General features: G+C 46.8%; 1 protein-coding gene across 8 annotated transcripts in view; it reads left to right on the plus strand.

The window, feature by feature from the left end:
- Positions 1-3,936: 3,936 nt before the first annotated feature.
- Positions 3,937-15,944, plus strand: part of HIVEP1 (HIVEP zinc finger 1) — a 133,790-nt gene continuing 121,782 nt past the window's right edge. For 5 of the 8 annotated variants that reach the window (XR_009964637.1, XR_009964636.1, XR_009964638.1 and 2 more), the window contains exons 1-2: positions 3,937-4,078; positions 8,014-8,160. Coding sequence is in view for 5 of the 8 variants with exons in the window: in XM_062617904.1 (XP_062473888.1) it covers positions 8,121-8,160 (40 nt within the window). In the remaining 3 variants the exon portion in view is untranslated. Of the gene's footprint in view, positions 4,079-4,655; positions 4,723-4,779; positions 5,351-5,953; positions 6,239-8,013; positions 8,161-15,944 lie in introns of those variants that run through there. The other 3 variants (XM_062617907.1, XM_062617905.1, XM_062617906.1) reach the window with 3 other exon arrangements.

Here is a 15,944-nt window from a genome sequence, read left to right on the forward strand (position 1 = left end):
GAAGACCTCAAAGGCACTTTGATAGAAGGTGCTTTTCTCAGCTGGTGCTTTGCTCTGTGGCTGGTCTTTTGTCCGATCTCTTGTTCTGTGGCCAGATGTACAAGGCCTTGTGTGCTGAGAGGAATGAAAGCTGATGTAAGGCTGTGGTGGTGGTTTAGGTAGGGTGAGGATTGCTTTCCCTGCCTGGAGGAGCTGTTGCTGGGAAAGCTCTCCTGCGATTGCCCCTGGGGGAGCACCACAGCACCTGGGGCTCTTCTAAGGAGGGAAAAGTACTCACCAAAACAGTTTTTAGCATAGCATCTTAAACACAGGCATTCTTATCTGAGATGCTCTGATATCATTAAAATGAACGTGGTATAGATAACTAGATATGGCATCAGCGATCCTGAAGTTCACTGAAATGTCTGGCTAATAATACCTGGAAAAAGGGTGAAGTCAGTGAATTGTGCTCTATATTGCTTGATTAACCTGAAGCTGGACAGATTTGCACCTTTCCTTGGCTGCAGGGGTCTGGACCAGTGACTACTACACTGTATATATGCTATGTATATATCTATGCTGTACTACTATATTTATATGTATGAAAGTATAGCTGCAGTGTATATATGCAAGTACAAAGTAAGATCAAAGTTCTTTGATGAAACATGTTTCCATGATACAATGTCAGTTTCTCTGAATCAGAAGAAACCAATTTGACTTACAGGACAACATAAAAGCATCCTCCCCCTTCCACCTGCCCTTAGGCTATCCTGCGAGGGGAGGAGATATAGGACATTGCCATGTAAAATGTCCCAACCAGGACCAGTCTTGCCTCAGAGCAGCAGGCTGCAGGGAGCAGCACGCAGTGAGGTTCCTGCTGCTGTCTTTGCCTGCCTCCAGGAAAGTGTGTGGCCACTGCTGACAAGGGAGAGCTGTGAGTATCTGGGGTGACAGCTACTGCTGGAGAAAAGGGGGAAAATGACCTCCCTTAGCAGCAGTGTTTCCTGCCCTATCTCTCCAGCCCCATCACAGGAGCAACAAGCCCTGGAAACACTCTGAGCACCAGCTCATACCAGGTAAGCCAAGATCCTCTGACTTTCATTTAAATAGCACTGAATGAGGAGCCTCGGAGCACAAGCTAACAGGCGGCAATTTCGAGTGAAACATTTATGTTAATTCAATACAGACTGTTTAAGGAATTTCCCTTCTCAACTTCTATAGAGAAACAGTGTTCAGTCTTGTTTTTTCTTTTGAGAACTTCAGAAGTTCCCTCAAAAATTCCCTGAAGCCTTAATAACAGAGATTCCCAGTAGCGTGTCAGGATGTAATGTACAATGTAAAACTTTCACATTTGATGCTCGGCATAGTTAGATTTACCACACTGCTTCACATTAAATATATGCCAAGAATTCTAGCAAAATCACATGCTGTTCAACAGGAGATTTATAATGGGGTGCTTAACGATGAATTATTTAAAAGTACCTAATCTATCATGGTTTCTTGAGAACCTAATATGTGTATGTGTATATATTTATATGTAAAATACCCGTAAGCCATCACAGAATACCAATTTCTGAGCTTAGAGGTTTTGAGCATAAAACTAGAGTATATTTAAATGTAAGTATCCTACTGAAAATGCAGTGGAGTTTTAGAAAGAAAAAAGCCTTAATAATCTTCGCTGTTCAGATATACACACACAGTCATTTAAAGGGAATCTGTATCCTGCAGGGCTCCTCTTAGGTGAAATTTTAAACATATCTAAATTCTGCCATGAAGGATTTCTTTCAGTGTGCATGTTGATGTGGCATTTTAAATCTCACTGAAAACTTTCACAGAATTTCCCTCAGTTTGCAGGTTTGAGAAGATTACTATGTGCCTCCTACTAGCAATCATCCACAGTACTTTGGGTAAAGTACTTTACTGAGTGGGTACACACTTCCTTTTTACTGATGGAAAAACAGATGGAAAAAGACAGTGTTCTGCCCTGTATAAACAGCCTGCTGTGCTGCCTTTTCAAAGCCCTTGGGACTCGTATTTTCTACCTGCTCATGGGGAGCTTGCAGGGCTTGGAGGCAGCTCACTGGCCCCCAGTTCAGCTCACTTGAGGTGACCAGGCTGAGGAGCATTGCCAGCTCAGATGCCTCTTCAGCCACTTTATAAGATGGCCATGGAAATAACCTCACAGGGCCAGCCTTTAAGTTGTTTTGTCCTCAGACCCAAACTGGCTTTGAGATGACTCAAATGACGTTCAAGGGCAGATTGGCTGGCACCGTCTGCATGCCCCATGCCTCTCTCCTCTCTGTGGGCCTCTCTCCTCTCTGACACCTCATGGAGTTGGTCTTGTAAAGGCACTTGTGCTTGCTTGCAGAGGAAGGGCACCTATTGTATTCCTGTGCACATCCATGTGGAGAAAGGGCTGGATTTTCATGATGCTGGGTGGGATGCAGTTTGATGACTTTCAGTAGAGGAGCAGTTTCCTGCTGGCTCCAGGGAGTTTGCTGTTGTCTTTCATTTCAGCTTGCACATTGAAGCATCTGTTTTGAACTTACTTAGGTCCTTGCAAAGAGATGAGTGACACAGGACTTCCTCTGGCACCAGCAGCAGCTGTGGTGGGTCCTTTTTCCTCAGACATCTCATGAGGAAGGGCCAGCATCTGCTGCTTCCTCCCTGATGACTCTGGTGACAAAAGCCTGAAGCTTTCAGAGAATGAGTGGCAGAAGAGCCAGATGCCATGTACTACAGAGGCCAGCAGGATAGACTTCCAGGGACAGCTGAACAGAACAAGAAGTCCAGGCCTAGTTTCAGAGGTCACTTTATCTTAGGTTTGTGACTGGTATGCTAATGTAAGTTTATGGCACCTGCAGGGAGATACTTGGATTGGTGCTTTCAGGCTAATTTTGCTCTTTAGCAAGTTGGAGCCCTATATCTATAAAAGCCAGAGGAGGAAGAAACCAAACAAAAGAATCTTCATTCACTTGTCTAATTAGAGTTGTAGAATACAATGTTTCTCCTGAAGATACTGTCTGCAGGTCTGATCTTTCGTGAATCTCCAGTTCTGTGATGAATACCCTAACTGCTTGGTTGCAGTGTGAAGGCAGGTTGAACACTTTTGCCTCTTGCACAGTGAATACTTCTGCTGCCTCCAGGCAGGAGGCAGGACAGGTTACCCACAGCAGAGAACCTGCCCCCGTTGTAAGCCATAAATGTAGGGTATAATTTAAGGGAAGTCGAGAAGAAAAATAGCCCAGGGCACTGCCAGTGGCTAAAAGCTCAGCCCTAAACAGTGTCATATCTGTCCGCAGTTCTGCAGTGAGCTTCTCTGCGCCTTCTTGGCTTGGTTTCTGCCATGTCAAAGGGGGATGAAAATACCTGTCTTGTGAAAACCCTGCATGGTTAAAAACAGTTTGAAAGGAGGCCCTGTGAAAAACTGGAATACTCTGGAAACGGTGGTCATGCTCTCCAAGGCAGAGTCTTGTACGGACCTTACAAGGGAAGGGTGTAGTGTGGCCACAGCGCTTACAAGCTGAGTGCAGGGCCAGCCAGGGGAGCACAGGCACGGGAAGAGGAGGAATAGCAATAGTGAGGTGATGCAAGAAATATTTAATTGGGTTTATTTGCTGAAGGCATCACGTGCTGGCTCCAAACGCAAAGCCCAGGCGGCAATCACGAGCTGCCAACACCTTTTCGTCAGGGAGTTCGGATTAAAGAATTAAAACGCGAAAGTCGCCATCCCCAGCGCCGAACCTTGCCCCCCACCTTCGCTTTCTGGGGGTGGGAGGAGAGGAGAGGAGAGGAGAGGAGAGAGGCACAGCGGTTCCCGGGGCGGAGGGGCAGCCGTGGGCCGGGCAGGGTGACCCCGCACGGGTCACACATGCGGGCTGTGCACACACGCACAGCTGATACAGGAAACCCCACGGCGGCGGCTCAGCCTCCAGCCTCCCCCGCAGCAGAGCCCGCGGACCGGGCCAAAAAAGGGGCGCCGCGGCGGAGAGCGCCGCGCCTCCTCCTCGTATTTCCTCCCCCGCCCACTTCCAGCGGCGGAGGGGCTCGCTGCCGCCCGTGATGCAAAGTTAGCCGCGGCAGGATGCGCGGCGCGGCGGTAAGTTTCCGCGGCGGGGCCGGGGCACGGCGGAACGGGACGGGATGGGACGGGACGGACCGGGCTGGCGGCGAGGGCGCGGGGAAGCCCGGCCGGGCGGGCAGTGGGGAGGAACCTCCGGGATCTCCGCGTCATCCGCGGCTCTGGGCGCCTCTGTGTGTGTGTGTGTGCGCGTCCGCCCGTGCCGGTGCCCCGGGGGCCGGGCCGCGGCAGGGGGGAGCGCGACGCGCACCGGTGCAGCGCTCCGAGCGGCGGGGTGGCAGCGGTAACTTCTGTCCTAGAGGGGAGGGAGGGGGAAGGCAGCGCAGGATCCCGTCACCATGAGGGACCCTTTATACCCCTCCCGAGGAAGCCCCGGCTATTGGAGGGGGGGGGCGGCCCGGGACACTGATGGCCTCCGGGTGCAGGCGGCTGTCGGCAGGGGAAACGCGCGGGCCTGTCGTGCCTCACGCTGCGCCCCCACCCCCCTTCCCCGCACCGGGCTGCGAGGAAACCCCCTCGGTGACCCCTCCCCTGACCCCTCCTTCTTCCCCCCCCCCCCCCCAGCCCGCCCTCCCGCCCCGGCTGGGGAAAGGGGGCGGGGCCGGGAGACCCGGTGACGTCACTGCTCCGGCCCCGCTTCCTGCAATAGAAAGTGAGAGAAGGTAAAACACCCTCCGCCCCCCCGCCCCCCCACGCGCGCCCCTCCCCCCGCCAGTGACCGGGGCGCCTGTGGGGAGGGGCGGGGCCGGGAGCGCGTCTCTTCCCCCGAGGGGAGCCCGGAGGATGCGCCGGCCCCCCCCCAGCCCCGCCCAGCCTGTCAGGGGAGGCTCCCCCCCGCCCTCCCCGCATTGTGCGGGTCCCCTCGCCATGGGGGGGCTCCGGGGTTGGCCGGCTCCCGCGTGGGACATGGCGGGGGGGGGGGGGAAGGCCGGAGGAGGGGTCTGCGCGGGAGGCGGGCGCGGCGGTGGCAGGGGGCTGCGGAGGGGGCCGTGCCGGGGGGCGGTGCCTTGGCCGGCCCGGGGGGACGGTGCATGGAGGAGGGGTTGATGTCGGTGCCGGGCTCTGTGTGTGTGTGCGTGTGCCCGGGCGCGGCGGCGGCAGCGCTGGGTCATGTTTGTGTTTGAGGTTGTCAAGTGAAGGAGGTTCCCGGCTCCCCCTCTCCCGCCCGCTTCCCCCCCGTCCCCCCGTCCTTCCCTGCTGCTGCTGCTGCCGCCGCCGCGCAGGGGTCGCCGCGCTCCCCGCCGCCGCCGCCATCAGCCGTCGCTACCGCCGCGCCGGCCCCTCCGCCAGGTTTGCAGTGGGAGCCGCGAGGATCGGGAGGGGGGCTCTGGAGGCGCCGCGCGGAGGGGGGTGCGGGGCGGGACGGGTGCTCCCCACCGCTTCCTTTCCACCTTCCCCCCGTCCGTCCGTGGCCGGCGCCCCCCTCTGCGCGGAGCTGCGGCAGCCACAACACAATGTGTCCTCCGCCGGCGGCGGGGGAGCGGGCGGGGACTGGGAGTCCGCAGGCCCCACTCCCCCCCCCCCCCCCCCAATAACCCCCCAGCTCCGCCGGGCCACCGCGGCACCTTCGGGACGCGCGGGTACTGCGCCCGCCCGCGGTGTCCCCAGGGGAGCCGGCGGCACCCCCCGCCCCGGGCGGGCTTGTCTGTGCGCTCCCCACCCGCTTAGCAAACGGGTTGGGGGTGGTGGGGGTTCCGCGGATCCCCGGCCCCACTCCTCTCGCCTCCCATCCCCGCCGCCGTCCCCGCAGGGCGCAGGGCTCCGCCACCCCCCCTGGTCCCCCGTCCCCCCCCCCCTCCCTCCCTCCCCGGCATGTGTGCAGCGCTTTGTTCGGTGCGGCGTTGCAGAGGGGTTTTCCCAGGCTCCTCCCTCTTTATTCATTCATGTTTTTTTTCCCTCTCTCCCTTCTCTTTGCAACGCTGCTCTCGCATACCGACGGCTCTCCGGGTCCCGTGGGGACTGCTGCTTCCCCTCCCCGCTCCCTAATGGCATTTTTTGGGGGTGGGAGAGGAGGGGAAATATATGTGACCGCTGCCTTTGCGAGCTCTCGTTTCTCCTTCTCCCTTTTTGTGTCGTTTAAACGAAGAAGGGGAATGACTTTTCGTGTGGGTCCTACGCGGTGTTTCCGCCGTGGCTTTCACACGGCCAACCCTTCCCCCGAAAGAATGAGTCCTGCTGGTGAGCGGGGGAAATCGGTGGTTTGAAAGCGTAAATAAGATGTCATCCGTGCTGCAGGGGAGCATCGGGAGGTGCTCACGCTTTACAGATACCCGGGAGGAGGGGGATGGGGGATTTCAAACTCCTGCTTCTAACAACTTGCATAAAGAAGAGACTGGTGTTGATGAGGATCTTTAAAAACCTCAGCCCGGCAGCACACAAAGGAAAGAGGGGGTTGGGGTTCAGGGGCTGCTTATTCCTCCAGGTAATCCAGCCTCTTCTCTGCATTTCCAGCTTGTGTCCGAGATGAGGAAAATGGGCCTGTTAGCATCAGGTTTTGTTTAATTTCTCAATCTTCCTGTTAGCTTTGCAGATAAAGTGGTACGGGAAAAGAACTTGACAGGCTCTGTGCTCTGTTTTGGATTTTTTCCTTGTTTTTCCTGTAACATGCAGTAACACCCTAGTGAAGAGCCATCAGTCAGAGCAACATTTTCCAGCCCTCCTTTGTGTCAGTTGCAGTCAGTTTCTTCTCCGGTTTGGGTCGTTTTATGCAGCAACAGACAAAAGAAGCATTAAAAATTAATGATTATATTCCTCAACAGTGTGTAGACTGAAGGGGTGGTTGCAAGTAGTCTATTTCAAGTGGGTTTGGATTCCATTTTTATAAAAACATGGTTGTCTTAAACCCCCCCAAACCCACCACAACCCACCAAAATTAATACTTGACAAATGCTAAAAATTTTACAAAACTCCTCCTTTGTGTAGCTACCCTTAATTAACTTGGTCATATTAGGGGCAATCCTGAAGAAAAAAAATCTGTTAACATATGTTAGTATTACCAAGTGAAAAATGGTTAATTTGTTTTGTTCAGCTGGAAGAGTGAAACTCTACTGGTCATTTTCTTTTCTAAGTTGTTGTCTGTAAGTCAGTTTGCCATAGTTCTGTGTGAGATTTCACATCTTGTAGCATTTCAGAAACTGAACATAATACTACTTAAACTGGAAGCAAAGCACAAGAATATTTGAAATGTAAGAAAGTTTTGTTTAATCTTGCAAAAAGGAAGATGTAGATCTGGGGATTCAGATGTAGGTTTCTGCCAGTATATCACCAGATCTGTGTTTTAGGCTATTAAAAGAATTCCCTGGTCCATAGGGTTTCTCTGTATTGGGGCTTGTAAATCTGATCCTGTAAATGCAGGGGCTGCTGCAGCCATGCAGGACCATGCCAGAGTAGAAGCTTGCTGTGCAACAGCTTGCAGGTGGATCAAGAGCCAGTGTGATTCTCTGCTGTACGCTGATACTTTGGAAGAGATCCTATGGGGGTTATTCTGCACTGGCACACTCTGTGTGAGGAACCTGGAGGTAGCTGATGTTGCTAATAGGGTAGATTATTGCTGGTGCCATGTGTGTTTGCCCTCTGCTCTGTTCTCTCCCCACCCTGAGATGAAGATCTGTATCTTAAAGCCTGATGTCAAGTTTTGTTTACTTTTTCTGGATTTATTTGCATGGGACACAAGTTGTTGGAAGACATTTTCTGGCTAGAAAACAGCTGACAAATGTGGAAAAGTGTCTTAGTTTTCTCATGCTTCCTGAGTAATCCCGAAAGGAGTTTCACCCTCATGTAGTTTTCTTTAGATACAGGAACATTTCACTCTGTAAAAGTATAGGTACAGAAATACATCTTGCTCATTGCTAATTTCTGTAGCCATTTGAGGGTGAAAGGCAGAAGATAGGTATCTTTGTTTTCCTTACTAATGCATACATCTTGTAACTTTTATTTCCCCCTTCTTTTTTTAGCATACGGATTAACTGACCCCTTTGACAAGTTTATGGAGCTGCCATCTCTCTGCTTGCTGTGCTTTGCATTTCTGAGAGAAGAAAGTGGTGTATGAGATTAGAGGAAAATGCCTCGGACAAAGCAGATACATCCCAGAAATCTGAGAGGTATGTAGCTCTCAGCTGAGAAAGAAGAGCTCTTGGGAAACTCAGTTGCAGTTTCAATTACAAAGTTAAAGAAATTTGTATTTAAGAAGTCCATTTTGATCCAAAAATAGTTTGCAAGCAACTTCTACGAGTCGCCTGCTTGACAGCTCCGATTTTGAGAGAAATAAGTAGAATCTGTTCTTATTCCTGCAGTCTCTGTGCTTGACAGCATTCTTGATATCCTCCAGTTTACAGCAATAACCAGTACGAACTTTGAAAAGACAAAGGAGGATGTAGTTTCCTTACCAGAGAATTTCCAGTTGAAATACACAGGGAGGTGGGGAATGCACGTAACCTAGAAGGAACATGAGATCTGGCAGCCAGTAGTTGTTTTTCTTAATAGTAATCAGTTTGGCATGCTTCTGAGGTGACCAAACTCTCTTCCCATGCGTGCCTCCTCACTGTTTATCATCTGTCACCCATGCTACCTCCCGCTTTGCTAGATTTGACCTTGGTCTCCTTGCTGTCTTGCCTTCATACAGCCATATGGGAGCCTGTTGGCTGTGGAAAAGAGTGCGCAGGCAAACGACCTGCTCCACAAACTGGCAAGCTTACATGCCCAGGCATTTCCTTGAACAAAATCCCAATGCACTTAACTGAGCTCAGGACTGGCAGATGAATGGGAGGAATCTGATCCTATGGTTATTTGTTACTGTCATGGTAGAAGTGGCCCTGAAGGAATTAAATGAGGGGAAAAATACAGGTCAGTTGACGAGCAGACATGTATGGCAAGGGAGAACACACTTCCATCCCCACCTTCCTACGCAGCTTTCAGGAGAACATGCTTCCACGTGCACCCTCACGTGTAGCTGTCATCAGCCTTTTTTATGTGAATTTTACAGTTGCAGTATGGCAGCATCCCTTCAGAGAATAAAAACGATTACAAAACCATGAATAGCAACATAAAGTTTTAGGGGCAGGAACAGCATTTGATTCCGGTTTTAACTTTTTATGCCAAAACCCCAACAAACATCTGCATGTGTTTCAGTTAGTTTACAGTTGAGAGGCTCTCAAGTGCTAGTGCCTACAGCTGTGTCCAAGACCTTGTGTTTGCAGACTGTTACTGCTGCTACCACTAAGAATCTCTGCTGGAGGAGGCATTTCTGCAGTGTCTTTCTTCACAAGTGCTGAGTAGCATTTTTTGGTGTGATGGTTAAACCTGCATCACAGATCAGGAATTTCACATTTAGGTGGTGCCATTTCCTCTTCTCACTGAACGTGAAGCAATAGATTAGAGTCCAGTTTTTAATACTGCAGCTTACCAAGTTGCTGGCATAGCAGAGCTTATGTTCTCTGATCAAATGTAAGAGTGATCTAATTTTAGTACTCTGATACTTACTCTGTATCACTTGAAACTTAATAGGAGTTAAGTCTGTTGTAAAGCTTTCTATTCACTTACAGAAATGCATTTAAAATAAATAATCTAATTAAACTCTTAACTGTGTAAGAAATTAATTGCTTTTTTATTTCCTTGCGTAATTTCCCCAGTCATTTAGCTTTTATCACACCCTGTAATAGCAGTTTTCATCAGTTCCTATTTTTCCACAACTAATGGAGTTCTTGAATGAATTAAGATGGGCTAAATGTTGAGAAGACAAATAGAGGTATACAGTGAGCCCGTAATTTGAAATTATGTTGGAATGGCTAAATGATTGTTAAAACTACACAGGTGCTGCAGACTTCAACACATTGTGAGCATACACTTCTACTATCACGGCTTATTATAAGTGAAGTGACTTGAAAAATCAGTTTACTTCTCATTAGTTATGCCCTATTTCCATTTTTAGTCTAGATAATGAGGAAAACTGGATTTTACCTTCTTTAGTCATCAGTCTCTGAGAATACTGCAGAAAATATTTGGTTAAACACTCAGTTTTTGTTGGAACTTGAGGAGGCCGAAAGATTTCACAGGCCTGTTTTCTGACAGCCTATTTTTATATACACAGAATGAGACCCATCCTAAGTTAACCCCCTTAAACATTAAAACTTTGAAAAATTTGTTTTTTAACACTGTGGTTTAATTCAGGGTAGTTAGTACTGATGATAATGGAATCTGCAAAAAACAATAAATGTCTGTGGTTGAAGGTGAAACTCTGCAAATGCTTATGTTTTGTAACTTTCAAAAGACAAAGGTGTAAGATGTATTTTTAGGTTAAAAGGTATTTTTAAGTTGTCTAAACTTGATTGTCACCTTTTGTACTGTGTACAAAGAACACTCTGTGGCCTTACCTGACTTCCTCATCCCTTGTCCTGGCTCCTCGCGTTGCCCCGTAGCAATCAGATCACCAGCAGCTTTAACTGGACTTGTCCAGAGCCTATCAATGTTTAACTTTTTGAAAGATCACAGTTGAACAACCCTGGACACTGGCTACCCTGTTGTGCATCAGATGAGTTACTTGGGTTGCATTTGCAGTCCAAGTTAGCCTGGAGAATAAACAACCAAGTCCAAGAACCTAATGTATTTTCAAAAACCCAGCACAATCCCTCTCTCCCTCCCCCACAAAGAAACCACACAGAAAAGACCCCACTGTAAACACCTACCACCACCACCACTCTCATTAGTTAATTTGAGGTTTGCTGCAGCATAAGAGTAAGTTTTGAAGGTTTTAGTATTGCCTGTGTTTACCGTAAGCAAACCTCTTGTCTGAGGAAAATTAAATAGCTTTGTTTAATATAGGGAGCTAAATGTAAGATTTTGGGAGGAAACCTTAAGGCTCTCCTTTTTGTGACACGGCTTGATTTTACTCGTTTTGTATACTTCTGAGAGAGATGACAGCCTTTGGCAGATTAGCAATGGCCCTGAAGTATCAGGATCCGTGAAGATCGATTTTATTTTTTGTATATTTGGGAGCTTTTCTTTCTTTTGTGTGCTGATGTCATCTTCTGTCTCCTCCTCCTTGGTTTTCACTGGGTATTTACAGATGTAAATGTACAATATAGTACTATCCTAACCTGATTTTTTAGGAGGAAAAAACTCCAAACCTGTATCAAGAGGGCATGATATGGAAAACATTATTTTACAAATTTGAAAAAAATACTAAATTAGTTGGCTACTCATTTTTGTGACTGTATTAGTGATGTGGTTTTAATGCCCACCTCTGAGTGTGTTGTATCTGAAGGGTACCAATAAGGTACTTTTGTGCTTCATTCATTTCATTATGTTTTGTCATATCCACCTTCCCTGCTTCTCACTTCAGATTCATCCTTAGGGGAAAAATGTTGCCATCACCAGTGTCTGTTTTGGTAAAAGGAGTTGTTCTTCAGTGTCAGGTTTGGTCTCCTGACTAACCTGACAGTTGTGGTTATCCGCAGCAGTAGAGATGAGTGGCTAAAATTTGAGAGCAATTGCAGTTTTGCAGGTCTCAAAAAGATACGGGTTGGATGCATACAAGTTGTGGTAAATCCTTAGTAGTTTGAAAGGTGAAGGCCAGAGGTATGCCTAGGACAAGCCTAGCATGGAGGTTTACCTGTCAGCAGTGTGGCTGGAACTGAGTTTATAAGCAGGTGTTCCTGATGTTGTCTTAGTCTCCTAAATATTAAAGATACTTATTGTATTGCTAATCGAAAGCATCATCATTCCATGCTGCAAAAGAGGACAATACCTGGCTTATTCAGACATTCAGAGGTTGCCTTAATTGACTTTATTTGTTGTATAAAGTTTTAGCTCACTGAAACTGACAAAAAGACTACTTTGCATGTGGTTACTGCCATATATTTACATGGCCAATTGATACACAGGTGTAACAAAACGTTTCACAAGAGCTGTAATGTATTCCCAGAAGTACGGTTACATTAGAGAATCATGCTTTTAGCAGGGCTGAGTGGGCTTGGTTTGTTGTCAGATGGTTGTGAGAATATGGAAGGAAAAAATATGGTTCTGTTTACTTAAAAGTACCCAGTTGTATAGTTTAAAATGAAAAGTTACTTACGTAGATAATGTTTAGCACACTGCACTGATTCACCAGTACAAAACTGTAACAAATATTTTGAACTTCATCTCTTGATAAGCTTTCTGTTATTTTTAATAGGACAAGCTGTTGCTGTTTCTGTTTTTCCTTCTCAATCAAATATTTCTGTTTGAAACAAGTGGCAGACAGGGCCATAAAGTTCAACAGCCATCTCCAAATCTTCTAACACTTTGTATTTGATAAGTAAATTTCATACATGTATATGTAGTTTTGCTCAATAGCTTGGTAGCTTTGCATTAATCTGAAAAGTGTGCTTAAGTTTGCTGGAAAGCTGGATACATTCTGGGCCTTATGATGTCCAGAGGAGCTAGGCATCTATGTCGCAAGTGTGATTTAGCAAAGGCTTTTTGAGTTTGCTTAAAATTGTAATGTGCTTTCAGTACTGAAATAGGCCAGTCTACACTGAAAACTGACAGGTTGGTATTTTTTATTAGTGTTTGGTTGTGTAGTCTATAAAACTTGAGTATCGATTGGTATGCTGTGCTTCAGTTCATGATTTGCATTAATTACATAAAAAAAGCTGACATTTCTCAAGGCTTACTTCTGTAATTTGTGCTTGCATGGTTCAGAAGAAATGTGGAAGCACAACATTTGACTTCTGGGTCTTGGTATTCTTTCCGAGACAAAAATAACGCTTCAGTTTTATCGTATTTCTGAGGGGCTGTTGATGCAGTATTGGTATGTCAGAAGTGCTAGTGGTCTGCGCTCTGTGGTGTACCTGTGGGTATCTGTGAAGATGTTGCATATGTCTTACTAAATTTGTGAAGCAAGTGTAAGACACAGGTGGAACAAGAAGTCAAGAGTTTTGATTCAGTGACCTTGTTACAGAAATATCCACTGATTTGTTAGTTCTTGTTCCTCTGTATCAGGTTGTTTTGTACACTTCTACAAACCAAACTTGAACCCCAAACCTCCATTGTGGAGGTAGAGAGAATGCATAGCTCTGCTGGTGCGTTATCAGGTGGAGTACCAGTGATCCACCCGTAATGTAATGAACAGACCAGATCTCTTGTAGACCATAGAAATACTCACTGTGCCTCATATTTCTCATCTGGGACGGTGGAATTACAATGTTTCTGGTTTTTGTTTGTTTTGTTTTGTTTGTTTGATTTTGGAGGGTGTGTGCATGTTTGTTTTTTGTTTTTTGTTTGTTTTACTTGTTTAAGATCTCTAGGCTTGTTTTTATGGTGTGAGTGGTCCAACATCTTGCACGTTAGGTACAATCTTGGCTGCAGACCTTAAATTTTATTATAATGTGAACAATATCTGTATCTTCAGGTGAAGAGCTATCTAAAATACTCTGCAGTGTAAGAAAGGCTGGATTTAAAGGTGTAATTTGCCACACTTTTCCATCACTTGTCTTGTTGTGTCTCATTGCTCTGTGTCCCTAAACTTACTGTGTTTTCAGCGGGGCCTAGTCCTGTTCACTGCACAGGATGGGTGGGGTTTGTGTCAGTGGCCACAGGTGATGGACAAAAACCTGTTGAGGGTGGATTGCAAGAGGGGAAATAATAGTAGGGTGGATAACACTGTTCAGTGTTCCCTTGAGACAACTGGGTTTAATTCCTGCCTCAACCACCAAATTTCTTGTGTGACACTGAGCAATTCTGTTACACCAAACTAGTGCAGTCAGGCACTAATTGTGTGTGCTGCATTTTGCCTGAGTTGAGATGCATAGGCACAAATTATGAGGTTTTCTAAGTGCATTTGGTCCACTGTGGCTACAGTTTGGATGTAAAAGTGCAATGGTTTGTTTTTGTTTTATGTTTTTGTTTTGTTTTGGTTTTTTTTTTATTGTTATTATTTTTAAGAAAGAGGAAAGGTCTAGGGTGACTTACGTTGAAGATCCAGTGTTAGCCAACACTTTATGCCTCTCTTTTCTGCCTGTAAATTGGAGATACCATACCATATCAACTTCCAAGGGCTCAGAAGATAAAGTTGTTACTGTTGTGAAGCAGAACTCAGTGGCTAAATAACGGAAAAGATGATGAAGAAACTGGTAGCAAAGAGAGCCAAGCAGTGAGCACAGCCCATTTTGTGCACTGGCTTGGTTTGTGTAAACACCCTTACTTTTGGCATTCTCCAACTTCTTGCTGCTTCGCTTCACAGCCTTAACATTTAAAAGGTATTCTCAAAGCTTACTTCCTAGCTTTTAAAATACCAAACTAAAACCCCAAGAAATTCTAATGTATTGAGCCACAGCACTTCTCATGTGAGTCATGGAGTTGTTGGGACCTCAAACTGCAGCGCAGGCTCTTGCTGTGGGAGCTATGCAGCATGCTGGTGGCTCACTGGTGTATGGACCAGGTGCTGGGGAGCAGAGAAAGAAATTGCTCCCATAGGTGAGTGTTCATCAGCATGTTGCAGAGTTTTGAGCTGTTGCTGAGAAAGCCCTGCAGTCAGGAGGGAATACTCACTGCAGGAAAAGTCTCCAGAGAGGAACATCTTTAATGTCATAATTTCCCAGTTCGTTTGGAGTCTGGTTTAAGCCATTGCTCTTGAGGGAAGTGAAGCAGTCCTGCCTTCACCCACCACAGATGCTTGTTGCCCTCCTTGCTCCTGTGTGCTGGCCCTGCAGTGGAAGGAGTAGTGGCACACAGAGTGTGTGATGGCATCATCACGGGTAGGGAGTATGTTTTCTGTTGGGCTGGCTGGTTCCCTGGTGCTGTATTCCTGCTGTTGCTGCAGCAGGTGGTGTTGGCAGCCTGGGAGGGAGAGCACAGAGTCAGCGTTGTCTCAAGCATCTTGCTTGAACTCATTGTGAAACTATGTTGGAAATCTCTATTTGCCATGTGTAAGCAGCAGGCTTTTCTGAGCTTCTTTAATTGTCCAAAGACAGGTATAAATTTTCATAAGGATGACAGAAGGTTCATTCCCTAATTCTGTTTTCTTTGCTTTTCCCTCCAGAACCTGCTTCTACTGGTAAATTTCAAAACTGGGAAGTGATGGAGGTTTTTAATGGATGACTTTAAGAATTTTAGTGTACTAGTAACCAGCAGGAAACTGGTCTCACTTGACACCTTAGTTAAAAGTAAAATAAAACAATCCCTCTAAAATTTGACACAGAGCTTTCATTCAGAGTAAACAAAATTTGGCTAAGATAGAAGCAACTAAAAAGAGGTCCAGAAAACCAAACTTGATTGTAGCTGGTACTGTCAGCTTTGAATATATATTTATAGTTTTCCACACATGCCTGCTAAATATTAGGAGAAGTAAATGAGGCCAATGTGGAGAGAGTCTGCTGGATGCAGACAGTGGCAAAAATAAGTGCTTTCAGAGGGAGTTAAAATAACATGAGGAACAGTGATAAAATAATGGGATTCCAGCTAACAGGTTGCAAAGAAATGCCTGCAAGAACATTGATGGAAAAAAAGAGAGTGGAGGAAGACCTCACAGCAGCCTTCCAGTATCTGAAGGGGGCCTATAGGGGTGCTGGGGATGGACTATTCATTAGGGACTGTACTGATATGACAGGGGGTAATGGGTTAAAACTTAAACAGGGGAAGTTTAGATGGGATATAAGGAGGAAATTCTTTCCTGTTAAGGTGGTGAGGCACTGGAATAGGTTGCCCAGGGAGGTTGTGAATGCTCCATCTCTGGCAGTGTTCAAGACCAGGTTGGACGAGGCCTTGGGTGAGATGGTTTAGTGTGAGGCGTCCCTGCCCATGGCAGAGGGGGGTTGGAACTTGATGATCTTAAGGTCCTTTTCAACTCTAACTATTCTATGATTCTATGAAGTAGCTGTTCTCTTGATAGCAGAAAACAAAAAATTGTATT

Source organism: Pezoporus occidentalis, unplaced genomic scaffold, assembly GCF_034315485.1.
Source record: "Pezoporus occidentalis ecotype Australia unplaced genomic scaffold, CSIRO_AGI_Poc_V1 ctg2, whole genome shotgun sequence".
Taxonomy (NCBI): Eukaryota; Metazoa; Chordata; class Aves; order Psittaciformes; family Psittacidae; genus Pezoporus; species Pezoporus occidentalis.